At 33.7% G+C, this 27662-nt stretch overlaps 2 protein-coding genes across 2 annotated transcripts in view; both read left to right on the forward strand.

The window, feature by feature from the left end:
- LOC136981939 (CWF19-like protein 2) overlaps window positions 1-13413 on the forward strand; it is a 50630-nt gene extending 37217 nt beyond the window's left edge. The window contains exons 10-16 of the mRNA XM_067278347.1: window positions 629-728; window positions 1660-1754; window positions 6659-6775; window positions 6956-7111; window positions 11439-11519; window positions 12951-13052; window positions 13123-13413. Of these exons, the coding sequence (XP_067134448.1) occupies window positions 629-728; window positions 1660-1754; window positions 6659-6775; window positions 6956-7111; window positions 11439-11519; window positions 12951-13052; window positions 13123-13260 (789 nt within the window). The 3' untranslated portion in view covers window positions 13261-13413. The remainder of the gene's footprint in view (window positions 1-628; window positions 729-1659; window positions 1755-6658; window positions 6776-6955; window positions 7112-11438; window positions 11520-12950; window positions 13053-13122) is intronic.
- Window positions 13414-22968: 9555 nt separating this feature from the next.
- On the forward strand, window positions 22969-23475 carry LOC136981979 (zinc finger MYM-type protein 6-like). The gene has a single exon (XM_067278403.1). The coding sequence runs from the start codon at window positions 22969-22971 to the stop codon at window positions 23473-23475; it is 507 nt and encodes a 168-aa protein (XP_067134504.1).
- Window positions 23476-27662: the final 4187 nt, after the last annotated feature.

Below are 27662 nucleotides of genomic sequence, written 5' to 3' on the forward strand. Positions count from 1 at the left end.
ATTGTAACATAACTGTGTAATATTTTAATAAATTTCATTATTATATTGGATGAAAAAGTGCACTTATAAAAATATAAATTATATAATGAAAATTTTGGATTTAATCATTGTAATTATGATAAAATATGCTGATTGTATTTATGGATATTGTTATCTGTTATTCAATGTTATCAAAATTAGCAAGTTCCAAAAACTATGCTATATGAATATTTGTTATTGTCATCATTATCTTTGGTTAAATAAGCATTTTTAAGTTGTTTTCACACTGTCAGTCTCCACTTGTGGCTGATAATATACTGTACAATCCTTCAGTTATTGTTATGTTTTAACCAGTGTGTTGAATGTGTTAAGCATTGTAATTGTTGTGTGTCCATAACATAGTAGTTTAAGCTTCTGATGTTTCGTCAATTATATACTAGTTGTTATTAAATACTGCAGCAAGCATATAATGCTATATGAATTACATATTAATTAATAATAATTATAATTAATAGATCTTAGTTTTAAATGTTCTATTGAAATCAGTTTTAATACAACATAAAAATTTTAGGTATTGATAGCCGATATTATCATCAGAAATTATTTTTAAGACATGTATTTATCATTAAACTTTTTATGTTTTGATTAGCAGTCTAAGAACGATGACGACGAATCCTTCTTGGTCGAAGCAGCCAAAATAAAGCCACAGATAAAACAAGAATATCGCGACAGATGCCAAGCAATACATGGTAAATTATACTTACATTATTCAGTTTCAAATTACAGTATATGTTTTATTAAGGTAAAGATTTCCTAAAGAAAGAATTTTGATTTATTAAATTTTTCAAAAAGATATGTTCACCAGTGGCCAAGTGGATAAAATCACTGGAGGTGGTTTGCAGCTGGCCACTTGGACTTTTTTGGGTTTGTAACACCTAAATAAGGACCAGTTTCTCACAGAAAGTCCTCCTGGGAGGCATTCCCCTTGGCAGATCTTTTGTGTCACATTGCCCATAAACAAACAAAACAATCAGAATGATATAAAGAACATTTATGAATTAAAAATAATAAATATCCATTAAAGTTTTTATTGCAAATTTGTTCAAATGTACCAATTCCAAATTCCAAAAATTTTTTATTAGAGTGCATTCTCATGGCGTACCCCACTAAATCACAGTTAAAAATAAAAAAAAATTGCATCTAAAATAGTATAGCAGAAGCTGAATTTTTAGGATAAGCCTTAATCCTCTCCCTCTCCCCTGCGGGTGAGAATTTCGAAAAATCCGTTTTTAGTGTACATTCTCATGACATACCTTTACTGTGTACCAAATTTCAACCTTCAACTCCTAACCGTTTGGTCTCTGAATTTATTATTATTATCATTATTATCAACCCATCTCAATTACATTATAAGATTACTATTCTCGTGAAAAACTGAAGCAAACACTGAATTGCTTGTCGATTTTTGAACATATTGATGCTAAAAAAGTATCTGAATGGTGTTCTGCAATCTCTCAGAAGGGTTGAGAACTGCTAAAGTATAGCATCAAAAAGTATGTTGTACAAAAAATCAGAATAGTTTTTTTAGTATGTTTAATACAATAAGTTTATTTGCTGGAATTTATTTTAAATTGTATTAAGTTATATATTTAAAATAATATAATTTTTAATTATTTTCAGAACACAAGAAAAGATCTTCGGCTCTGGGGAAGTGTCAGTTCTGTTTAGACAGTTCCCATATGAAGAAACATTTAATTGTTTCCCTTGGAAAAACTGTAAGTAAATTAGATTCAACAACTGAAGTGCCTTTGACCGGTGTGCTTTCTCTCTTTCTCTGTAAATCGCAAACGTTTTACGAACTTCATTGGGTTCTTCCTCGGGCATAACGGAATTCTGTTCAACAAATTTAAATATCCCGTCGAAGTTGACCGTTGATTTAGAAAAAACTGCATTCCAGAACGCTGTTGCGTGTTTTTTTTCTAAATCAACGGTCAACTTCGACGGGATATTTAAATTTGTTGAACAGAATTCCGTTATGCCCGAGGAAGAACCCAACGAAGTTCGAAAATGTTTGTGATTTACAGAGAGAGAGAGAGAGAGAGAAAGCACACCAGTCAAAGGCACTTCAGTTGTTGAATCTAATTTAGCTTCACTCCAGTGTTTTTTCCTTTATACTTTATCTAAAACTGTAAGTAGTTGAATATTTGTAAAGCAATTGAATTAAACTGTTGTGTAAAATTAACTTGTTAATTAAAACAGTTACTGTTTCAAAAATAATATCTATTAGTTTAAAATTTTGTTAAATATCTGGAAATATTTTATATCTGTTAATTATTAATTTATAATTTAGTTTTGATGCAAAAGTCAATCCAAACTCTTATTAGATTTTGAAATTTTTTGGAAATTATTACTAATGTAAGAACCATTGTCTCTCTGTGTGTGAATTCTTTTTAATACCTGCAATTTTTGATGAAATTCTGGTTGTATTCATTTTATGTTCTGACAGAAAATATTAGCTATAGACTAAGCAATTTATCAATTTAGGATTGGTGATCACACTTATGTCAGTGACTTTATTTAGTTTATGCTTGATGAGGGAATTTCCCTTAAGTTGCATTTTTAAATATTTTGGCAAATGGCATGTTTTAAACTTAATTCATTAAATTTAAACTTTAAAAAAAGATAGCCACATCATGTAACAAATTTTTTAAAAATCCTTCCATACGGATCATGTGACATTTTATTATCCAATCAGAAGTAACGATCTAACAAGCCCATTATTTAGAAAGTGTTATTGCTTATCTAACTAATTTATATACAATTCATCTTTGTTTTATCAATGTGGAATTAAAAACACTTTGCTATTTTGTCAAAAATGCTTAGGGGGAAGGGTAAGAGTAAAATTGGTCAGTTAAATTCTAGATCCAAAAGAATAAGAACTGAGGTTCCTAAAGGCTGTGAAGTCCAACTTGAGTAAGAATGGCTTTGTCAATGGCTGCAGAAAGAGCATTATAACATCAAAACAATATTAAGGTGTCTATTACTAAAGGAAGACAGCAAGGAAATCTTTTAAAAGACAATAGAGTGTTAACTCAGAATGTAGTGTATAAAGAAATTTTATAAAGAAAGATTTTAGTATTTATTATATAAACCCAAATCTGTTTACATATATGCAAGTGAATTCTCTAACTCCTACTATTTTTGTCCACTCAATGTGAAATTTTGTTTTGTTGTTTGTAATGTTACAACAGATAGTATAAACTACTAAATTTGAAGAAATATTAGCAACTGAAATCCATTAAGAGATATTTTTAGACTCGAAAACATCATCTTGAATTTCTTGAAATCTCTACTCATTTCAATTTTTCAATCTACTTTCTCATAAAAAGTATTCCATCATGCTTGATGGGAAATTTCAAGTTAATAATAATAATAATAATAATAAGGAGACGGAAGGATTCATGATTGCCATACAGGATCAGGTCATAAATACTAAAAACTACAGAAAACACATACTCAAAGATGCAACACTCACAAATGACACATGCAGAAAATGTCACATCATGCCAGAAACTATACAACACATCACCTCTGGTTGCAAGCTCTTGGCACAGACAGATTATTTACACAGACATAACCAAGTAGCAAATATAATACACCAAGAGCTTGCAAAGAAACACAAATTAGTAGACATCCACGAACCATACTACAAATACATTCCACAGACAGTATTGGAAAACAACACGCACAAAATGTACTACGACAGAGCCATAATCACAGATAAAACAATTTACCACAACAGACCAGACATCACACTCATTGACAAACACAATAAAATCACATACATTATAGACATATCCATTCCAAACACTCACAATATACAAAACGCATGCACTGAAAAAATTAGCAAGTACACAGAACTCGCCCAGGAAATAAGGCATCTGTGGAGGATAGATAGGGTGCTTATTGTACCTGTTGTTCTCTCCTCTACAGGTGTCATACCACACACACTACACAAAAGCCTGGGCACATTACAATTGAATAGAAACACATACATCACATTACAGAAGGCCACTATATTGAATACATGTCATATTGTGAGAAAATTCCTGAATACAGACACACACACTGATACACTTCTTTAATTTCTGTTTTGGTTACTATGCCTTGACTTTGGTCCGGCATAGTACACAGCCACCGGTGTTAACCGAGTATATCTCACTTAACCCAACATAATAATAATGTTTGTTATTTTTGATTATATAAAATAAGTAACACCTTTCAACAGTCCAGCACAAAGTTTAATTTGATAAAAGCATTTCTGACCAATTTAAGCAGTCTTTGTCAGTTATTCCAACATTGAAAAGAACAAAGTATTTGAATTTATGAAATTCAAAAACAAACTCAAACCGCGGTTACGCAAGTTAACGGTAATGCGCTTGCAGGTTATCCAAATTACAATAAACATAAAAAATAAATGAAAAATACAAACAAAAAATTAAATAAATAATATTTCCGTCTACGAGGATATATGTTATGTTATTATTGGGTTGTTCAGAAAGTTCGTAGCAATTTTTAAGAGAAATAAAAGAAATTGTTTTAATACTAAAAATATACTTTTATTCCATTATGTATGCGCCATTGTTTTTAATGACGTGTTGCCATCTATGGGGCAGCTTCATGATACCCTCTTCGTAGAACTTTCCAGTTTTTTCCGCGAAAAACTGATCCACGTGGTTTTTGCAAGCTTCCAAAGTATCAAAGTTTTTATCATGAAGGGAATTTTGTAGAGAACGGAACAAATGGTAGTCCGACGGGGCAAGGTCGGGTGAGTAAGGGGGGTGGGGTAAAACATCCCAGCCTAGTTCCAATAATTTTTGGCGTGTTCGTAAAGACATGTGAGGTCTGGCATTATCTTGGTGAAACACAATGCCTTTTCTATTGGCCAGTTCCGGACGTTTTTCTTTAATTGCCATGTTCAGCTTATCCAATTGGGAACAATACTTATCAGAATCAATTGTTTGATTCTGTGGAAGCAGCTCATAGTACAGGATTCCTTTCCAATCCCACCAGACAGTGAGCATGACCTTCTTTGGATGAAGACCGGCCTTTGGAGTTTTTAATGGTGATTCATTTTTCTTACCCCATGATCGTTTTCGGCTGATGTTGTTATAAATGATCCACTTTTCATCACCTGTCACTAAACGCTTCAGAAAAGGGTCATTTTCATTTCGTCTTTCAAGAGAATCACAAATGGAGATGCGATCCAGTAAGTTTTTTTCCGTTAAGTCGTGAGGTATCCAAATGTCATAACGATTCACGTATCCGAGCTTCTTTAGATGTTGAAATACAGTACTGTTTGATGACTTCACTATGTCTGCAATCTCTCGAGTTGTGTAATGAGGGTTTTCATCCAATAATGCTTTGATCTGGTCCTCTTCAATAACAGGAGGTCTTCCTGAGCGAGGAGCATCTTCAAGGCTGAAATTACCCGTTTTAAATTTTGCAAACCACTTTCGAACAGTTGATTCTGATACAGCACTCTCACCATAAACATCACATATCTTTTTTGCTGTTTGTACAGCATTTTTGCGTTTACGAAAAAAGAAAAGAAACAAGTGTCGATAATGCACGTTGTTCGCATCCATTTTTGCAATGAGCCAAATTAAACGCTATTTGAATAATCTTAACGGTTTTTTTGTAACGGACGCGTCTCAAGGTCATTTATCGTAATATTCATTGGTTTGTACAATTCTAATCATTTTTGCGTCAATCGGTGTCTCAACTGTCGGCTATCAAAAATCGCTACGAACTTTCCGAACAACCCAATATAAAAGGACTTCCAGGCAGAGGACAGGAATCACAGGGATGCTGATGGTTTGTCCTCTGCCTGGAAGTCTTTTTATAACAACATAACTTAACAAACAATATTGCTGTCTACGAGGATGTATATTTTTTATGTTTATTGTAATTTGGATAACCCGCAAGCGCATTACTGTTAACTTATGTAACCGTGGTTTGAGTTTTTGTATTTCATAAATTTGAATACACTCAAACCTGTTTTTGTGCGATTTTTTATATGTGCAATGTGTTTTGTGCAATTATTTTTGTGCAGTATACCAATTTGATTGAAATTCATATACCGCACACAAAAAATCACACAAAACAAATCGCACAAAAACAGGTTTGAGTGTACTTTGTTCTTTTCAATGTTGGAATAACTGACAGACTGCTTAAATCGGTCAAAAACGTTTTTATTTGATTATAATATATATAATTATATCTGTAAATGTTAAAATTTTAGAGTTATACATATGTTACGAGTGATTTTTTCCAATATAAATTATTACAAAAGTTAGTTTAACTAAAGTACATGATTGTAATACATTAAAGAAATGGAACAAATTGCAGAATAAAGATAAAAAGTATTTATTTTTAATTAATTTTTATTGAAATACTAATTATTGATTACAAGTTTTTTTAGTCATTTATTATATGATTAAAAGGAAAAACTTTTAGGTAATTTTTAAAAAATTGAACATTTTTTACTTATACTGAAATAATTATCTTGATATATTTACTATAATATTTGGTAAAGATGATGATATAAGTGATTTATTTTCATTAAGAAATTTAAATAACAACGCTCATTAATACATGCATAAATATACAATTATAGGTGTACTTATCATTGCCCGGTTGCCAATCTTTAGTTGATTATCATTGCTACATTGTTCCAATGGCTCACGTTACTTCTGGTACATTATTAGACGAAGACGTTTGGTCTGAAATTCAGGTTTGTACCTTGTTTTATCTTAATACTGATTCTAAGTAAGTAAAATAACAAAGATCTTTAACCTTAGTGTAATCTATAATGTTTTTAATGTAATTGTATTGAATGTAGTTAAATTCAGTTTAATAATTAATCTTTCAGAAAACATATTTATTATTTCCATTATATTTTAATTTAATACAGACCTTGAAAAAATGCCTGATTAAAATGTTTGATGAAATGGATAAAATTGTTATATTTATGGAGACAAGTATAAATCACAGATGGCATCCTCATTGTTTTATTGAATGCATTCCTGTACCAAAAGAAGATGGTGATATGGCTCCTATGTACTTCAAGGTATTTATTGTTATTAATGTCATTGTGTACTTATATTTAAAACTGACAATGTTTTGAAAACATCATATAGACTCTGTTTGATCAAGGAACATTACTGTATTTATACAAACTAGCATAGAGATCTTTACAATTTATACATTTCTACAAAGCACATGATTTAGGATTCTGACTTTTTTGTATTAATTCATTCTTAAAAAAAGCCATAACATTCACTTTTCTTGCTCTCTGCTACAGACAAACTTTACAATTTACTTTTAATGCCAATTTTTATTAATTAGTTCATAACATAAATTAAACTTTTAACATTAACATGTTAAAAGTTTAAAAATTGAATGGTCCATTCCAAAGCATGTATGCTTTTCAGTGTAAAATCATTTGCCTTTTTTGAACTTCATAACATCAAATATTGTACAGGATTATTCATAAACTGCATACCTGATACTATATTTTTTAACATTGAAATAAAGGTAAACTCTCCAAGATTTTTTATCTGAGTGACAAATGTTCAATGTGTCCATCTTTGCTGATGTAGCAGATGTCTAGCTCAACAGTGGGCAACCCCTGGTCCACAGGCCAGCTACGGCCCGTGAAAAGTTTCTACCCTGCCTGCAAGATCTTTAGAAGAAATTATAAATAAATATTTTTCGATGTAGTTCATCTAGTTCAAATTGAATATTAAACACACATAGCAACATGTATGTTCATAATTTAGTACTAATGTTAAAACTAACATCCATTAAAGCATCTTTCCCTTCAAATGTCCCCACTCAACAACTATCTTTGTTGCGCAGTATATTCTTATTCTATTTATGTGTATGATCAAAGTCGGATATCTAATGTTGTAATTTGTGGTAACTGAGTGACTTGTCGCTGGGTTTTAAAAAGGACTATTTATTTGAAATTGAAATTAAATTATTTAAAGGTAATAACAAAAATTTCTTTAATAATTTTAATAATATTTATAAATATTTATTCAGTTTTTAGAGCAAAATGGCATCGAACAACAATACAGTAGAGAGTCGAAAATCGGAATCAATTGGGGACTGGGGTTGTTCCGATTAGTCATTTGTTCCGATTACCCATTATGTACGAATAAATATATTAACCTGTCTGATGTTCAAATTTTTCTCTGTTGCGTGTCGCTTTGTGTTGAATTTTCGTCGATTTTAAGCCTAACGAAAATTTTTATAATAATAATCGAGGCTATCGTATCGTTAAAAATTATTTCTGCATTTTGTACAAACAAAATAAATATATTGAAGATTATAAAAACATGAAAATTATACTTTAGAAGTAAATTTAGTATCAAAAACGTTCGATTCAGCACGACACAGTCCGACTGAAAATCGTGCCGATTACCGGCAATTCCGATTACCAGTGTTCCGATTAACGACTCTCTACTGTATATAAAGAAAAGTTGATTCCAAAAACAGATCTTTTCAAGATAAATGGACATCACAATATTTTTTTACAGAACATAATGGAAAACCTTTATGTTTAATTTGCAATGAAACTATCACTGTAAAAAAAAATTTAATATAAAAAGACACTACCAAATGAAACATGCAAGTTCTGACAGATATCAAGGTACCGAAAGAGTAAAGAAAGTTGAGAACATAAAAAAATTTTTGAAATGTCAACAAAATATCATTGTGAGTGTTACAAAGAAAATAAAAATAACACTAAAGCTAGTTATATTGTTGCTTTACAAATAGCAAAAAAATTAAAACCGTATTCAGATGGAGAATTTATTAAAGAATATATATCTGAAGTTGTTGGATTATTATACTCATACCAGAAAAGAAGACAATTATTGATTCAATTTCTTTATCGCGGCGAACTATAACGAGACGTATTGATGATTTATGGATGAATGTGGAGAATACATTGAAATTTTGAATACCGCAGCTTGAATATTATTCATTAGCTTTAGATGAGAGCACCGATATTACCGATTTGGCTCAACTGTCAATATTTATTCGAGGAGTCGATTCAAATATGAATGTTTGTGAAGAACTCTTGCTGATAAATACAATAAAAAGTACGACTACCAGAGCAGACATTTTTGAACAAGTAGAAATTTTAATGCAAAAATTTAATCTATTACTAAAAAAATTATTTGGGTTAACAACAGACAGTGCAGCAGCAATAACGGGAAAAAATAAGGGCGTCATTTCCTTATTTAAACAAAAAATGGAAGAACAGAATTTCTCTAAATTATTTATATCTCATTGTATCATTCATTAAGAAAATATATGTTCAAAAGCTATGCAATTAGAAAATGTAATGTAATGTCTGATTATGGCGTATCCAAATTGCATTTGGATACGCCATAATTGCAATTAAAATATCAGCACCAAGTCGTCGAGAATTTCGAGAATTGCTAATTGATCTTGAAAGTGAATATACAGATGTTCAACATTATTGCCCAGTCCGTTGGCTCTTGAGAGCAACCGTATTAAAAAAATTTTATAATTTGAAACACAAAATTAAGCTATTCGTGGATATGAAAGGAATTCCTATTGAAGCATTAAATGATGAGAAATGGTTGTCAGACCCGGCATTCTTTGTTGATATTACAGGACATCTGAATGTTTTAAATGAAGCCTTACAAAAGCAAAATCAAGATGTGATACAATTATAGGGACATAGTAGAGCTTTTAGAAGTAAACTCCATTTGTGGCAATCCCATAAAGAGAAAAATAATCTTTTTCATTTTCCAACATTATCTAATTATCAGGACAAATATAATCCACAGTTTTTCGTTAAAAAAAAATCAAAGATCTTTATTCAGAATTTGATTGACATTTTCAAGATTTCGACAAGAAAAATATTTATTTTCAGTTATTTAACTCGCCCTTTTCCATCACTGAAATCAAAACTGTTCCAGAAAAATTTCAAATGGAATTATTGGATCTCAAAAGAGAGGTTGGTTTAAGAGAAAATTTTATTTTTACACCTGTCCATGAGTTTTATAAAAATCTGTTGGCTGAAGAATTACCAAATTTAGTTGATAATGCAAAGCATATTTACTCTTTATTTGGCTCAACATATCAATGTGAACAGCTGTTCTCCAAGGTGAAGTACTTGAAATCGAAGTACAGAACGAAAATAACCGATACACATTTGGAAAACAACTTGCCTTTAAGCACCACACCAAATTGAACCAGATATTGAAATGCTAACAAAATCTTTGCAGCACTAGATGTCACATCTAGTGCTGCAAAGATTTTGTTAGCATTTCACTGAAATCGATACACATTTGGAAAACAACTTGCCTTTAAGCACCACACAAATTGAACCATATGTATATGTATTTACTTAATGTGACATTAAGTAAATACTTTTTTCACTTTTTTTTCATAAATTACAAAGAATTGGAAAAATAACTATTAATCATTAGTTATTTTTCCAATTCTTTGTAATTTTTCGAAAACGATAAGCAAAATAAATGTAGTAATTAACTTCTTTTTTTATATATATATATATATTTCATATTTGCAGAGTAAAAAATTACAGGTCACAAGAAGGTGTCAATCAACTACTATGGCCTGCGGAAAAAACGTAAAATTTATTCTGGCCCATGTTATAAAAATGGTTGCCCACCCTGGTCTAGCTGATAATCCATTTCCTTCCACATGCATGTCAGTTCAGTCTCTCGCAGAGAATTTACCAGGCAAGGTACCAACTTCTAACCTTGCAGGGGCTATGCTCATAGGTTTGTTGAACACAATCTACAGTTTTTTCACTTGGTCCCGAGTGTCCAGGAGAAGGAGCAGTACAGAAACAGTCTTCATTCCGGAATTTTACATACCATTTCAGGATGTTATAATGGGTAGCTCCTTATGGAATTCTGCCCAAAATTGCTGGTGTACAATTACAACGAACAAGGTTCTTGCATATTCCAACACACAAGATGACTTTTTTCACATTTGCTTAGTGCCATATTTGCTACTATTGCTGCCTAGCAACAAATCACAGCAACTATATTTTAAAAATTTAATACAAGTGATGTACTAGGTATTCATAGTAATGACGATAAAATAAATTCTAGAACTATAATATTAAGTGTTTAGAGATGAATTAATAATTTTAATATGAAATACCATATCTAGCAACATTATTAAGATTTCTGGAAAAAAAATTTATTACTGAAATTAATTTTTCATTAAAATTATTCATTTACTCTAATTTTATTATAGTATTTGTATTCAGTATAGTTGTTATATCTATGTACTTACTTATCATTTGTCAATAGTTAATGTACAGTACATGTATATAATGTTTGTTATTATTGCATCTAAAACTTTTATTCATTCTTTTTTAGAAAGCCATTATGGAATCTGAAACAGAATGGTCACTTAACAAGAAATTAATTGATCTTTACAAGAAAGATCTTCTTCATTCGGTAAGTTTAATTTTTACGTTAATCTGCAAGTACAATTATAATTCTCGTGTCTACCCAAAGAAAGAAAGAAAAAGATTTAAATTTCCTTTATTGTTGGAATTGTTGACTATACATACATTAAATAATTCTTTAAATTCCATAATCCTGTGTGTGCAAGTGTAAAGGAATTCTTTCGGTGATTAAATGATCCAAAACACAAAAATTTAACTTCATTTATGTTGATTCCATGCATTATTAGCGAGGTTGAGGCCGAAGCTCCACTGACTTTCCAAACACCATTGTCAAACTTGTAGGCTTACAGGAAAGTGGCACCGAACGTCCGATGTACACATTTTCGTGTTTAAAACTTTGGCCTCAACCTTGTTATTAGATGCATTTTGGGCTGACTTTTATTTAACAGCCCTTCACCAATAACTAATATTATTTAACAGATATTTTTTAACTAATTTTGTATTTATGTATAACAAATATAATAAAAAAACCCATACTTGTTGGCCTGGAATGCATTTGATAATGTATGAAATCAACCAGAATAGATGAAATTAAAAGTCTACATTTTGAATCATTAAATCACAGTCTTCCTTTACACCTACAAACACAAGATTACAGAATTTAAAGAATTTTTCATCTAAATTGCCATTTATCAAAAGAAAATTTATATCACCGGTTCAACCAGAAGTCGCATTGTTTTAATTCACAAATTTTTTTCCGAAAGAAGTTAGATAGATGACTGTCATGACTCTCTTCATAACAGGAAAAGCTTATTGTACAAGGGCAAGTCACTACTAATTTGAGGTGGAGAGCATATATTTTGAATTAAACAAATTAAAAATATGATTAAAAATTGCAGTCAAGTTCCAAACAGTAACACCAACAAAATTTATTTTCATTTTAAAATTTTTAGATGAAAACATTTTAATCTGAAGCAATATTTAATGTTACAGTTTTATGTACTGTACATAAAGTATACTCTCGATTAACCGTGAATGCTTATGTCTGGAATACAAATACTGTATTAGCAATAAAATAAAGTCTGCACTGTTAACTCCTGCTATGTAAAGTGGTATGTTGAGCATTTAACCTAATTTATACCTTTTCTTCAGCCATGGAAATTTGGGTTCAAATTCAGTGTGGGCATTTTTTTCGTAAATAGTAGGATTGATTCTTTTTTCATCCCCCATTCCTGCTGACTGACTCCATTAATTATTATTACCCAAGCTTCTCCAGAATTTGTAGACTTGTGTGTTGATGTCACGTGAGAAAATTAGATCTTACGTAAACGATACGTAGAAATGACACATCGGATCCTCTTTTGTTTTCAGGATGGGCATGCAACAAAATTATTGTATCCATTTAAAACATTAAAGCAATTTTTGTAAAATTATCAATAAATCTTTATCAGTTTGTGTAAAGGCATTTATTTTATCTTAGGTCCCAAAAGGTTTACCATATTTTTGTGTAGAATTTGGAACAAGCGGTGGATTTGCTCACGTGATAGAAGATGAAAAACTATTTCCGTCGTACTTCGGAAAAGTAAGACTCGAATTTAACTTTTTAAATAACGATTTTATTAGTAGGTACCATAATTTTCAATATTTTAAAGGAAGTCATCGGTGGAATATTGGATGTGGAACCAGTTAGATGGAGGAAGCCACCGAGAGAACTTTTTGAAAATCAGTCAAAGAAAGTGTTAGAATTCACGCAGATATGGAAAAAGTATGACTTGTTGCAGAAACAATGACTCATTTGCTGCTTTTAACTGATTTAAAAAAAAAAATCATCTCTAAATATTTTTTGTATAGTTTCATAAATAATATCATTCATAGACATCATAAATAATGTTTGGTACATTGAATATTTATCAGAAATAAATGAATGCTATTCTTAAATACTATGAATACTTCCAATATGGTTCTATATGTAGTTGTGAGAAAATAACAATTTTCAATACTTTAAAAGAAGCCATCCATGGAATATTGGATGTGGAACGAATTAAGTAGAGGAAGCCGCAAACAGAATGTTTTGAAAATCAGTCGAAGAAAGTTTTAGAATTCATGCATGATAGCACTGTCAAGACTCTTAGATTACATTGGCATCCTTCTTAAGACGTTTTCACATTCAAGGTAGACATTCAACCAATACCCATCAGCTATAACTAAATGATGTTTCTTGGAAGTGTCCTGACTTTTTGACCCATTGGATTGGCTTGCCCCTACAGTGATCATGGCAAAAATCATGTTTCAAGGGTTATGGGCCACCAGTATCACTTGGGACGAAGACCTACCCGAGTCAATCAATAAAAAGTGGCTCACATTTAGAAGTGAACTAAGGAAACTTGAAAGAATTAAGATTCCTTGATTCATTGGTTGTAGTCCTACTGTGCTTCTTTGATTCTGATGCCTCAGAACCGGCATATTCAGCTATTGTGTACATGCGTGCAAATGATGGAGTTGGAAATGTCCGAGTTATCTCCTTGCAGCAAAGACCAGGGCCGGATTTACTAAGGACATTTGGGGCCAGTGCCCAGGGCCCCCACAAAACTATGTTTAAACATAATTTTTTTTTTGGTTAATGTTACCTTAGGATCCAAAATGGCGGCCAGGGAAATTTTTCCCTACTTCGGAGACTGTGACGGGGGAAAAAATTTTCCCTAGAGTCGCGACGTCGACGACGTGGGGAATTTTTCCCCGTTCGGTTTCTACCCTGCGTTCGACGTTGCCGAGTATCCTGTAACCTCGAAACGGAGACAGTAGTGTGTAAATTTGCGACGGTAGAGGGAGCCTTTTCGTGACGTCGTGCAAGAGTAAAATCGGCGGGAAATTCGTAGGTGTGTTACGAACGAATTTGCAAATGCATGATCTGTGACGTGATTTCTGGTCATTTCTGGGCAATTTTATGCAAATCGACTAGTTTCCAGTTGGAATCGTTTACTGTTGTGTTACGACGAATTGCGTATTGGATTAATTGGTGTGTTTTTTTTTTCGTAACGATATTTCATTCGCACACAAATTGCTATCGTTGAATATTTATTATTATTATTTCCTCCAGTATTAGTAAGTACTGTTATTTCTTTTATAACAATTTAATCCTAAAAGTTAGAGAACCAAGTAATCAGAAATTAAGGAAAAAGCGTGTTTTTTCCCTATCCTTACCTACCCTCGTTTAGTTTATTGCCAATTGTTCGATAATGACTAGTTTTGCCGATTTGAGTTGCAATGACGAATTTTGGTCGAGATGCACTTCCCGTGATTTCTACAAGTTGATGGAGGACGATTTTTCGGAGCTAGGTTTGCCTCCCCGTATCGATAACGCATCGAATTTTGCTGTAAAATTAGGCATACAGCCGACCGAATCCGTTTGCATTCATTGCGATGAAGATAAGAATTGCTTCATATGTCAGGTGAACGACAGATCAGAAAACACTGTGAATTGGATCGTTTATAAATACGTGAATTCCGGCAGTACGATAATAACGGACGAATGGAAAGGATATATGCATATTGACGACATAGAAGGAGTAGTGGTCGAACATAGAACTGTCAACGATTCGAAAAATTTCGTCGACCCCCAAACAGGAGATCATACTCAGAATATCGAACAATCGAAAAGTGAGTAAAAAACTCCTCTTTTTGTTGTTTTTTATTGTTTATTTTGGTGAAAAAATCCGCGGAGTCTGCAGAGAAATTCAAGATGGCGGCCGGAACCGCGGCCATCTTGAATGGAGGGAAAAATTTTTTCCCCGTCGCAGTCTCCAACGTAGGGAAAAATTTCCCTGGCCGCCATTTTGGATCCTAAGGTAACATTAACCTTTTTTTTTATTACTGCGACAGCCTAGTGTGGCCTAATCATGAGGGCCACAGGCAAAGAAAACCAAACCCGGGGAAAAAACCTATGAAACATCGGAAAATTTCGGGAAAAAATTTTACATAGGTATTTTTCAATTAAATTAAAATAATTAGTTTTACACAATAAAATATATGTATGTTTACAATAACCTTATTTTTAAATGAAATTTACAACTTCCTAGTTGAAATCTAGTTGAAAGTACAGTATTTTGTGTAAATTTTCTAAATCATCAAATTTGTCTACTCTTAAAGGGGGGTCCCCCACCGAATGTGCGCCCAGGGCCCCTGGATTGGTAAATTCGGCCCTGGCAAAGACAATGGTTGCTCCTTTGAAAAGAGTATCTCTTTCAAGACTTCAATTATGTGCTGCTGTTGTTCTCCTCACCCAACTAGTGATGAAGAATAAGAAACTTCTTGAAAGTGATATTGATTCAGTCTATCTCTGGAGTGATTCAACCATCACACTTCATTGGATATCTGGTGAACCATCTCGTTGGAAAACATTTGTGTCTAACAGAGTTGCAGAAATTCAGGAAACACTTCCCATCATATACTGGCATTATTTCTCTTCAGAAGAAAATCCAGCAGATTGTGCCTCTCATGGAATTCTTCCTAATCAATTACTCTGCCACTCCTTATGGTGGATTGGACCAAGGTGGCTTCAAGATCCAACAAACACATGATCTTCATCTGTAAAATTTACAGTTGAGTGGCCAAGTTCCAGAGAGGAAAAGGACAAGAATTCGTGTTACTCATGTCAAGATTGATCATTCACTTTTACACAAATATTTATCGTTGTCTACTCTTCAACGTGTGACTGCATACAGTCTTAGATTCATCAACAATACTAGGAATATGGTGGATCAGAATTACACAACAAACTGAATTTTATGATGAAATTATCAGTCTTAGCAAGGTTGACAAAATAGCAAAAAAAAGCTGTCTTCAGCCTCTCTATCCATTGCTTTACGAAAGAGGTATTCTTAGGGTGGTTGGTCATCTTGGAAATAGTGAATTGAAATTCAACCAGACACCAGATCATCCCCGAAAAATCACCACCTCTCAACTCATTATTGCATATGACCATCATTGAATTCTACATGCAGATACTCAACTACTCAACTATTGTTGACATCTCTTCGACAAATACTGGATCCTGTCTGGGCAGGATGTAACTAGAAGATTCATTCAGAAGTGCATAACATGTTTCAGACAAAGAACATCAGCAGATGAACAACTGATGGCAAACTTGCCAGCTCAGAGTTCAGCAAGCAAGGCCATTCAGGAGTAGACTATACTGGGCTACTCTTACTTTGCTCTAAACCTGGAAGAGGTTTCCGACATCTCAAGGCCTTTGTAGCACTTTTCATCTGCTTCTCAACAAGGGCTGTTCACCTAGAATTGGTGAGTGATCTCACTACCAAAGCATTTATTGCAGTTCAATTCATATCCACTTCCCCATCACAAGTGACATCCATGACTTGGATGCACTGACTCCAGGTCATTTTCTTATTGGAGAACCCCTGACTTCAGTTCCAGAGCCTGATTTGGAACATCTTAAACTGACTAGACTTTCCAGATAACAGCTACTCCATTGCCTCACACAGCAATTCTGGAAAAGATGTAAGGAGGACAGATATTCTATATGCCAACAACAAACTAAGTGGACACAAGAAAGGATCATCATCAAGACAGGACAGCTGGTACTAATCAAAGAGGAGACACTTCCACCTCTCAAGTGGTTTCTTGGTCAAGTGACTGAATTGCACCCAGGCCAAGATGGACTTGTTCAAGTTGTCACCTTTAGAACTTCTGCAGGAACTTTTAACAGACCAGTTTGCAAATTATGTCCTCTACCCATAGAATCAGATTACATAAATTAAGATAAGTTGAATTAAATCGTTAATCTTTTTCAATTGTAACTCATTCAATTTAATTTGTATTTAAGCATACTTGTGCCTCTCCTGCTATCTTAACTTGAAGACCATGCCTTCAAAGTAGGTGTATTAAGTTTGGTTGACAAACAAATTGGAGTAGTGATCTGGCTACACTTGCAACACGAGGAGAACAATTTTGAGCAGGCTTCTTCAATGGAGTAGTGAGCACTTGGAATACGCATAGTTCTCTTTAGAACCCAACTAATAAATTGGATAAGTTTTTTTTAAATGTTTTCATTTTTATTGTAGCTATCGATACACAATTTTTTGTTAGTAATTTACCATATTGATCTGAATATCTAGAGCAGGGATGGGCAACCTGCAGCCCGCAGTAATATTTTTTGCGGCCCATGTCACACAAAATATGAATAAATATATCAATTTCCCAGTTTAAGGGAGTATGCAGCAAAAATTCAAATGCTATTTTCTACAACTTATGTATGTGAACAGTTTTTCCTGCAATGACTATTGTAAAAATAAAACAAGTAACCAGCTAACAGACACATCAAAACTAATTTAAAATTAGCAGTGAGTAATAGTTAACCAAATATTTCCAATATATTATGTTTACATCAGTTCCAGAAGCTAAATTAAGTATACCTATATGAATAAATAATTGATTTACTGACTTTTCCCCCCTTTTTTCTTGCTTTAGTTCAAAAGTTTTGAAATACGGCCCTTACGTAGAAAAAGGTTGCCCATCCCTGATCTAGAGGTTACTTTTGTACAAAATGTATTATTAATAATAACCAAAAAGATAAAGTTGAAAATGAAAATCAATTTCTTTTAACACTATTAAAATACTCTTTATAGTTCTTATAATCTTTAGGCAGAAAATGAGATACTAGCAATTTCTGATGTACAATTTCACAAAGATAAAAAAAATGTTTTCTTCTAGTATCATTTTATCAAGTATATATTACATTACAGGGGCTGATCTAGGTTTGAGGCCTAGGGCTTATTAAACTCCAATGGGACCCCAGTTTTTGTTAATTTACAGTATTAATATTATTTGCATCGTCATTATTAACTATTTTTTACTATACGATAAGTGCTCATTATTAATGAAAAAGTATTAAAAACTTATGATGATAATTCAATTTTTGGGGGCCCTATTAGTCCCTATGATGATGCAGGGGCAGATCTGCATATGATTTTTATGGCATTGTTATTCCTTTTAATTCTTGTTGTTCTGTATTTACATGACGACAAACTAGATCTATAAAGTTCCAGTCAATTCCATTAGAATTACATTCATCTGAAAAGACAAGTTAAATTATATCAGAACATACAAAATCTCCATAATTTATTTCAAGTTCAGATTCTAAAAAATTCGACAAAAGCCTGAACACATTGCTATGAACATATCTTGACATTAATCGACATGCTACTACTATTAAATCTTTAGAAATCAGCACTAAGATTACCACTCATGTTCCACAGACACTGGATATATTTCAAGTAAAAATCCAAATATAACACAACAAAATAACAACATTCCTCCAAATAACAACTGATATAATCCTGGACTCCATAGCTACCTGAAATACACCAAATGGAATTCATCATGACTCGCAGGATGGAGCCCAATGATGGCTGTTCCATTTTAAAGATGTTGCTGAATCATTGTGTCAAAAAGACATGCCTATTGTTTTGGCCCAAATGAAGAGTTGGTAGTTAATGCGTGCGGAAGACCAGCTGACGCTACAAGGGCAGACAGCATGGTTGTGAACAAGACAACCATCGAGGATGATGATGTTTTTCCCATACCCATTTTTTTTTATATATAGCCGTTGGTCAGACTACCATTCCTATTTAGTTATTAAATTACACCTTCTCAAATGGCACCTCTGTTAAAAAATTGATAATTTACGTGATGGAAGCCAATGAATTGCATTATACTAACAATATTTTTCTTATGATTGTGGGTCAGAACAAAGTAATGATATTTTTATCATAAACATTGAGATCTGGTTAAAAAACTTTTTTGAATTAAATTTTGTTAAATAAACTTGCTGATTCAGACTTGTTCTTAAGTATTTTATGCATTTACACCTTTAGATTCCAATAATTTTGAAGGGTTTAGCTGAAATTGTAGTTAAACATACATCACATATAAGATAAGTATAATAAACTATGCACTTAGCAATTTTACTGGCATGCACTTAGCAATTTTAACAAATTTCATAGTTTTTTGGTTAAAGAATTCCAGCATCCTTTGGAGTAAATTAAGGAAAAACAGGAATTTATGCATTTTAAAAATTTCCCCTTTAAAAACAAAGTTCCATGAAGTGCCTTTTGAACATTTTTACTGTTAAAAAAATTTCTTTTTTATGGACGATCACGGTTCTGGGCGTTTTTTAGGGTTAGAAGCTCTTTCGTAATGCAGTAATTACCTGTTTATCTCAAAATATAGTTAATACACTCAAGCTGCACTCAAAAAGCCAGGAATCCAAAATTAACACATTACTGCAAGACTTAGAGCTAGAATACTGCCAGTGTTCCAGGAAGGAAATAGGAAAACCTCTTAAAATTTCTGTGGTTATCCAGACTCCCAGCAAATCTGCGAAGTATTCTTGCCACAATAAACAAAAAGCTATCCCAGTTGACAAAATCTCCGATCTCACTATCTTGCAAAGTGTGAGTTCTACTTCCATTCAGCAATCAACACATTCCAGTTTAGAGCAACAAATATAACAGCTCACAAAGCAAGTCAGCAAACTATTGGCCATAGTACATCACAAACAATCATGAAAGGAATAGTGCTCATTCAACATTTAATGCCAGGAAGCATAGTAGGTCCCAGGCCACCGCTGCTGGTTCAAAGAACCAACCAATGCTTCTATCATATTAATTTTGGTGGAAAAGCTAAGAAATGCACATCACCCTGCTCCTTTCAGGTTTTGGAAAACTAGTAGAATGGCCATCTGGGGCCAGCAGTTGCAACCACTCAGTTCATCAAATATTTATGGCTGAGCCATCAACCCATCAACTAACCTGAGTTTTTTTAGTTGACACTAGTGCAAATGTTTCAGTGATCGCAAAATCTCTTCCCCTGCAAGCAAAAATCTGAGAAGTTATTTCTCTTTGCAGACAATGGCACGAAGCTACTGACTTTGAATGTTAGGCATTTCAATCTCCTGATAGATGCATGAGACAAATGCCTCAAATGCATCCACTCAGCTCAAGTCTGACAGTAAGGAACAACCCAAGCCAACCCTCAACCTCAACATCAACTTATATGGCAAGTTTGCATTCCGTTGATTGCTGGCAGAATCTCTGTCAATAACAAATCTCTCATTTGTAGCAATGCAGAGTAGCAACACTATCATCGTCCGTCACATAGAGAGAACAGGCCCCATCAATATTTTGCAGGCCAAGGCACCTACCCCTAACAAATTCGAAGCAGCCAATGCAAAGTTCAGCTGTATGCTGCCGCAAGGTATCTGCCACCCATCAAAGTTTGTGGTAAGCCCACTACACCTTGTTGCCAAGTGTAATGAGTGGCCTCCCTGTGGTGACTATCGCTGCCTGAATGATGGATTTGCTTGTCTGAATCAGTTCACTACGGTTATCTTACATGTGGAGGTGACCTGAAAGCATCATCCACCGCTCCATCGTCAATCCATTATGTTGGTTCACGCAGTACACCAAGCGTCTGACGAGTTTCAAATGAACCCTCGAAGTTATATGCATGTGTTTCTTGATCTTCATAATCGGCATCAAGTTTCATTCAGAAATTCGCAATCACCTGGAGCAAGAGAAAGATTGCCTTCGTTGCAGAACAACACAATTCATGATCGCCTAGAGTGAGACAAGGATAGAGTATATGTGGAGAAAGGGCGTGTTTGTTAATAGCAATCACTCTGCCTCTCCACTACTAAGGTAGTACGGGCATTTAGAAACGACAGTGAAACAAAAAGATGGCAGTGTCCATACTACTGATAGTATCTTAGTTTAAAATCAGATTATTTCATTATGATTTATTTTTTAAGACCAAAGAAAAGTCCCAATTTATAATTTAACCATAAAATGGATTATCTTGCCAACAGAGCATTCAAAGAAGCCACGAAAAAAAAAATGCCGACTACAATTTGAAAAAATCCACCAAGACATCACCATGTGCAGTACCTTGCATTTTCGAAACTTGGGAATTTTCATTCATAAAACCACATAATGGATGCCAAAACAAAACTAACTGAGCCATGGAAGATGCCACGTCACTTTCCACTGTGAACTACTACTAGAAGCGGCCATTTTTGCCATCCGACAATGCGCACTCCTGCCGGAATATAGGAACGCGTTCCGCAGGAATTTTTAAATGGATGCCGCTCACGAGGAGTTACACGGAGAAATAAAAGAACATACCCAGAGTGTATAGCCCAAGAAAAAGAAGAAATAGCTATGCAGCTAATAAATAGAGAACACACCTATGAGGTCCCGGTAATAGTCCCTAATAAAAAAGAAATGGTTTAATTTTTAATATACATTTGAGAACACAAGTAATATGTGTCAAGACAGACACTGGACTTTGACATCATCGCTCATAAAGAAGAGAGGAAAAACTATTTTTAAAATAAAGTGCAATAAGAAAAAGGAAGCGATGAGACACAATATGAGCATGGGTGTCTTCGTCAGCGATGAATCACGATCAGAGTCACGAGGATGGTGCTGGATAAACCAGTGATTCTTAACAAGGGAACCGGCCCCCTGGAGATCCATAAGAAGTTTGCTGGGGCGCTAAATTATGCAAAATTTCCTTCAGAATATAATAAAAAGAAAATTGATGTATAACCAAATATTGTATTGAAAAGAGAAATAAGAAAGATAAATTAAACTAAATAGGAAAACTTTATTCCTACATACAACTTTGTTAGTACAGAAGAAATAAATGCAAATATGTTACTTACACTGCAGTATTTACTTCTTTTATTCCAAAGTAATTCTAAGAGACTATTAATGCTTGGAATTTTAAAAATAATTAGGAAAAATAGTAGGCTTTGAAAATTTTAATATTTTTTGCAAAAGATATGCAAAATCTTTACAAATTGTGGGTGTTTTAGTTTAGTTTTAGCATCGACTTTGGATCGAATAGTAGTGCATTTCTTTCTTATATTGTGTGTTTAGTTTTAATTATTTATAATTAACCCATAAAAATGAGCAAAAAACAGAAAGAAACATTAGAAAATTTTTTTAATGAAAGTAATTGCAGACCGGGCCTTCAAAAAGAAAATGTAGCGAAGAAAATACTAGTGAAAGTTCCGATGATGATACAGTGAAAAATGCAACGGAAAAAACCACAAGTCCTAAAACTAAAAGGTATAAAATTAAGTAATCGCGATTATATCAAATATGGGTTCGTAAGCATAGAAGTTCAAGGAATTACAAAACCACAATGCATCATATGCGGTGTAGTTCTCGCCAATGAAGCAATAAAACTAAATAAATTGTTGAGGCATTTAAATTCTAAGCACGAACAATATAAAAACAAACGCAGGATTTTTTTTATAAGAAAAAATATGAATTAAAAAAATCAAAAGATGCTCATAAATGTGACGACTACTAAAAATAATGAATTGTTAAAAGCTTCATTTATTGCATCTCTTCACATTGCTAAAGCAAAAAAAACAACTATTTATAATTGCCGAAGAATTATTAAAACTTGCCATGTTTAATATTTGTAAAGAACCATTTGTATCAAACAAAATTAAAGAAATACCTATGTCAAATGATACAATTTGTAATAGGACTACATTGATATCTAATGATCTTCAGCAGCAGTTAACTAGCAATATTAAAAATTCTCCTTGGTTAGCAATATCTGTAGATTCATCTATTTGCAATGATAACAGGAGCATCTGCTTAGGATACATGAGATTTATTGATTATATAAAAATGGTTATATATGAAGAATTTCTCTTTTGCATAGATTTAGAAACAGATACAACAGGTGAAAATACATTTAACAAAATTGATTCATTTCTGAATACTAATGGCTTACTCTGGAAAAACTGTGTTGGAATTTGCACAGATGGTGCTGCCTCTATGACTGGTTATAAGGGCGTTACATCAAGAATAAAACATATTGCACATGCAAATATAATAACTACTCATTGTTTCATTCATAGGGAACAATTAGCTTCCAAGGAAATGAGTACAGAATTGAAGTTATGATGATTTCAGTAAAAATTATAAATTTCATAAAAGGAAATGCATTAAATTGAAGATTATTTTCAATTTTTTGTGAAGTTGGCACAGATCCTATGCAGCAGCTCCTATGCAGAAATTTAAAGTGAAGAAAATTGAATATAAATAAACAGAAATATGTTTCAAATTAATTTAAATCCAACAATGTACAGTACAATTCATAAGTAGGCCTTCCATTAACACAAGGTTTAAATTAAATCAGCCCTACACAAAGAAAAAATAAGCATATTATACCTTATCACCAAAACGATCCTTGGGGATACTATAGATTACCACCTATGGAATTTCGGGTCTTTGAGTATATATCTGAACTCAGGAGACCAAGACGAGTTCAACGATATCCTACTTTTGGACCGGAGACGAAAAATAATAAAGTTATCATACTTTTTTCCAGCGATCGCGCGATGATAGGGAGTCGCGTCGCTCTCTCTCCGCTAAGTCGGCCCCGCTTGCCGTTAAAATTGCCTTTAGTAGACATTTCCCCCTTATTTTTATACTTTGTTCAAGAACTACCGTGAATCAATAACTAGTGACGTTTAGCACATGGCGGCCTGCCGGTGGCTCCCCTCCGGGAGGTCAGTCGGGAGCACCAACAGTGGGAACGGCCGCCATGTTCGCTGCCATAAGTAACATTAACCGAAATGGCGATTGCGCGATGATCGGAAGTCGCGTCGCTCTCTCCGCTCTCGTATCACGTGTTAACCCTACTGGAGATGGCCGTAATCCGACGTCATAGTTTGCAGACTTTACCGCAAGATGGCAGTACTAGCAACTATGGTGCCGTCTTCGTGAGAACATTAAAAAAGTACGGTAACTTAAAAAGTGTGATAACTTTTTTATTTTTCGTCTCCGGTCCAAAAATAGGGTACCGTTGAACTCGTCTCGGTCCCCTGAGTTCAAATATATAATCAAAGTCATAAAATTCCATAGGTGGTAATCTATAGTACACCCCGATCCTTCACCATGTTTATAAATGAAAAACAAAAAAAAAAAATATATTCAATGAATTTGAAACAACACGCACAACACGCACACCACAGAAGCAAACGTGAAAATGATGTTAAATAAACCCGTAACTACCGCGTAACAACGTCACAAGCTATTCTCGTCACCAGATGATCAGCGTTGCCAGATGTTTTTAGTGTTTGTAGCCAAAAATTTTCTAAAAAGTAGCCGAAAAGTAGCCAACTCAAAAAGTTCCTTTGTAATAACCCGAGATTAGCGATAAAATAAAAATAAAATAAAATAAACACCATTCGTGCTTTTCCAGCTGTAACTTTAATCACAGTAAATGTTTTCGGCCAATTTACGGGCTTGTAAACTGTTTGGAAATAAGGATTGCAAGAATGAAAACATATGCTTACAGTGTAATTTACTATGTCGAGAACACTCACTTTATATGCAAAATAGATTGCAACGAATTATGCGACAAATGATCTGTGAGGACCAGAAAGGGAGTCGACTTGGAGGTCCGAAGGATGTTAAGCCAAGTTTCGAAAATCTCATTTTTCAAGCGAGAGAGAGAAATTAAAGATCGTGATTAAACAATAAAAATTGTAGAAAACACTAAAACAATAGAAGAATAGTTTTGTAGAGATCAAAGTCGGGGAAGCGCGGTTTGAGGGGAGTCGGGTTTTGTCGCGACGTTGACCTCTTCCGCGCTCTTCCACAGGTTTCGAGTTGTCACCAGGTGACGAGGGACCAATGGAGAATCGACTTTGGGGAAAAACTGATAAATACGCGTGGTTCAAGAACGCGAAGTTCTTGGCTCTCCGAGACATCTGCTGTTGGATACGCTCTCTTCGGAGTAAAGTGCTCTCCGTGAAAATTGTTCGGACGATTCTAGCTGAAACCTTGCTTCCAAGACCCTACTTTGAAAGTTGGACAGTACGCCCCGGGGCCGACGATCTCGAAAACGCTACGAGGTTTCAGAAGAAGAGAACCTAAAGAACTTTTGGACTTTGTTTGGTTATTCTTTGAAAGAACTGTGACGACCAAGTGTTAGACCTTTGTAAGAAAACCTTTATTAGTTAATTAAATGAATTAAAAGATGGAAAACTTGTCTTAGAGACGACGACTTGGAATTTGTGGCTGTACGCCATATATTTTTTGTAATTACATACGCGTATTTTTATATTCTTATTTTTTCGTCTATTTCTATATCTCCTATATATCTTCTCCTCTTTGTTCTATTGGTCGTCTTTCCTAGAATTTCTTACTCAGAATATCTTTCCTTATATGGTCAAAGCGAAACAATAGGGATCGTCAGCCCGAGGGCAATGTGTGAGGGAGTAAAAACACTTTCGGTTCGAACCTCGGAAGGTAGAGACGTGCGTCCAGCGATTCCAGCACGCCTTAGCTCCGTGCAGACTGGTCTAGACTCTAGAGAGATGCGACCGAAGAATTAAGTGTTGGTGATTTATAAAACGATAACGAAAGGGAAAAAGTGAAGACGTAATAATTCGAACCCAGTGATTTATTTTGAGAAGAAGCGAGGCGAAAAGCCTGGATTCGTCGGATTAACGGGATCGATCCACCTGCTTGCGACCATTTTTTTTTGGACACAGAAAACTTTGGGTACCCATTCTCCTATTCTTATTACCTATCCTATGTTCTATCTTTCATATTAGTCGTAGATCTAGTTTTAGAAATTAGTTTTAGATAAAATTATAGCTGTAAGTGGAGTATTTAGGGATTGAGCCTTTCGTTTCATCATCAGACATATATTTTGTCGCGTTTCGTAATTCGATTACGAATTTTGGGGTTGTAAAAGAAAAGGAAAGTGTCTTTAGTGTTGAGCGGTGGAATCGAGACTGCCTGGCATCTAATTCAAGAATTTGTACATCATCGCGATAATAGAAATAAATGTTTTCTTTGTTTAAGTACTATTTGTGGTTGTTTATCTAGCATCTTAACTTCACAAATTTTTCGGCGGTCGTCCGTCCGTATATGTCGAGCCCCATCCCTCTCCACCCGGCTGCCCCATTGTGCATCTGACCAAATCCGTAATTGGTTTGCTAAAAACAGGCCCTCACGGGGATGAAAGAGTTTTCCCGGGGCCTTCACGGGGATGAGAGTTTAAAAAATCCATCTTAAGTCATAATAAAAACATCAAAAGCAGTGGCGTAGCGTAGTGGGGGCGGCCCGCCCCGGGCGGCACTTTTAGGGAACGGCAAAATTTCACAATAAATAATAATAATATCTTGTAAAAATTTGAACCATTTCATTTCATATTTTTGTCGCACCTACGATTCGGACCGATTGAAATGAGCACAGAATTTTTAATTACTTATTCTGTGACGAAACTGGGGAATCCCCTTTCTTTAAATGAATGTATAATAATGACATCTTGCTCATTGTAGCGACTGGCAACACGTCTGTACTGACTTGTAGGGATTCGTGTATTTTATTTTGTGCTTGGATTGTTTATGACTAATATTTAGCGAGAATGACTTCTATCATATAAAGAATAGTGTTCAATATTGTGTAGCCTAATAACACCTGCAAATTAGATTACAGTACGGATAAGGGGCATACGTGTAAAAATTTTTATAATAAATGTGATTATTATATTGTAAAACATATATACATGACTTTTTTATTTGTAACCTGTACAATACGCAATAATGATGACTGTTCTTGCCGAAAAGTTTTTTAGAATTACTGTATATTTTAGTCTTTTAAATTGAGATACCTAAATAAGGGGGTGGCGAAATTTTCCTCTGCCCCGGGCGACTGACATCCACGCTACGCCACTGATCAAAAGACATCAAGATGAATACAGTATATTAATTAAATTATCAACAATCAAGGGCTTATCAAACCAATATTGGTTTTATAAGCCCTTACTATTATCTGCCTCACGGTTGTTGATAATTTAATTAATATAATTATACCAAGGGCTAGAAGCTACTTTTGTAATAATTTCATGAATACAATATTTTTATATTTATTATTTGATGATATTTTTAAAAATATATGTTATTATAATTTTAAGCCAATTTAAATATATATATCTCATTCAAAAATACGATGTTAAAAACATAAGGCCTAATTCAGCAGAAATTTTCGAATTCAAATTTTAAGTTCTTAGAACATTATATTTTTTGTCATTGGAAAGAACCGGAAAATTTACCAAGAATTATTCTGAAACG

This window comes from Centruroides vittatus, unplaced genomic scaffold, assembly GCF_030686945.1.
Source record: "Centruroides vittatus isolate TY-2023 unplaced genomic scaffold, ASM3068694v2 contig_799, whole genome shotgun sequence".
Lineage (NCBI taxonomy): Eukaryota > Metazoa > Arthropoda > Arachnida > Scorpiones > Buthidae > Centruroides > Centruroides vittatus.

Bases quoted from the DNA above. Each gene is read 5' to 3' on its own strand.
- LOC136981979 (XM_067278403.1), top strand. From the start codon at position 22,969: ATGTTTAATATTTGTAAAGAACCATTTGTATCAAACAAAATTAAAGAA.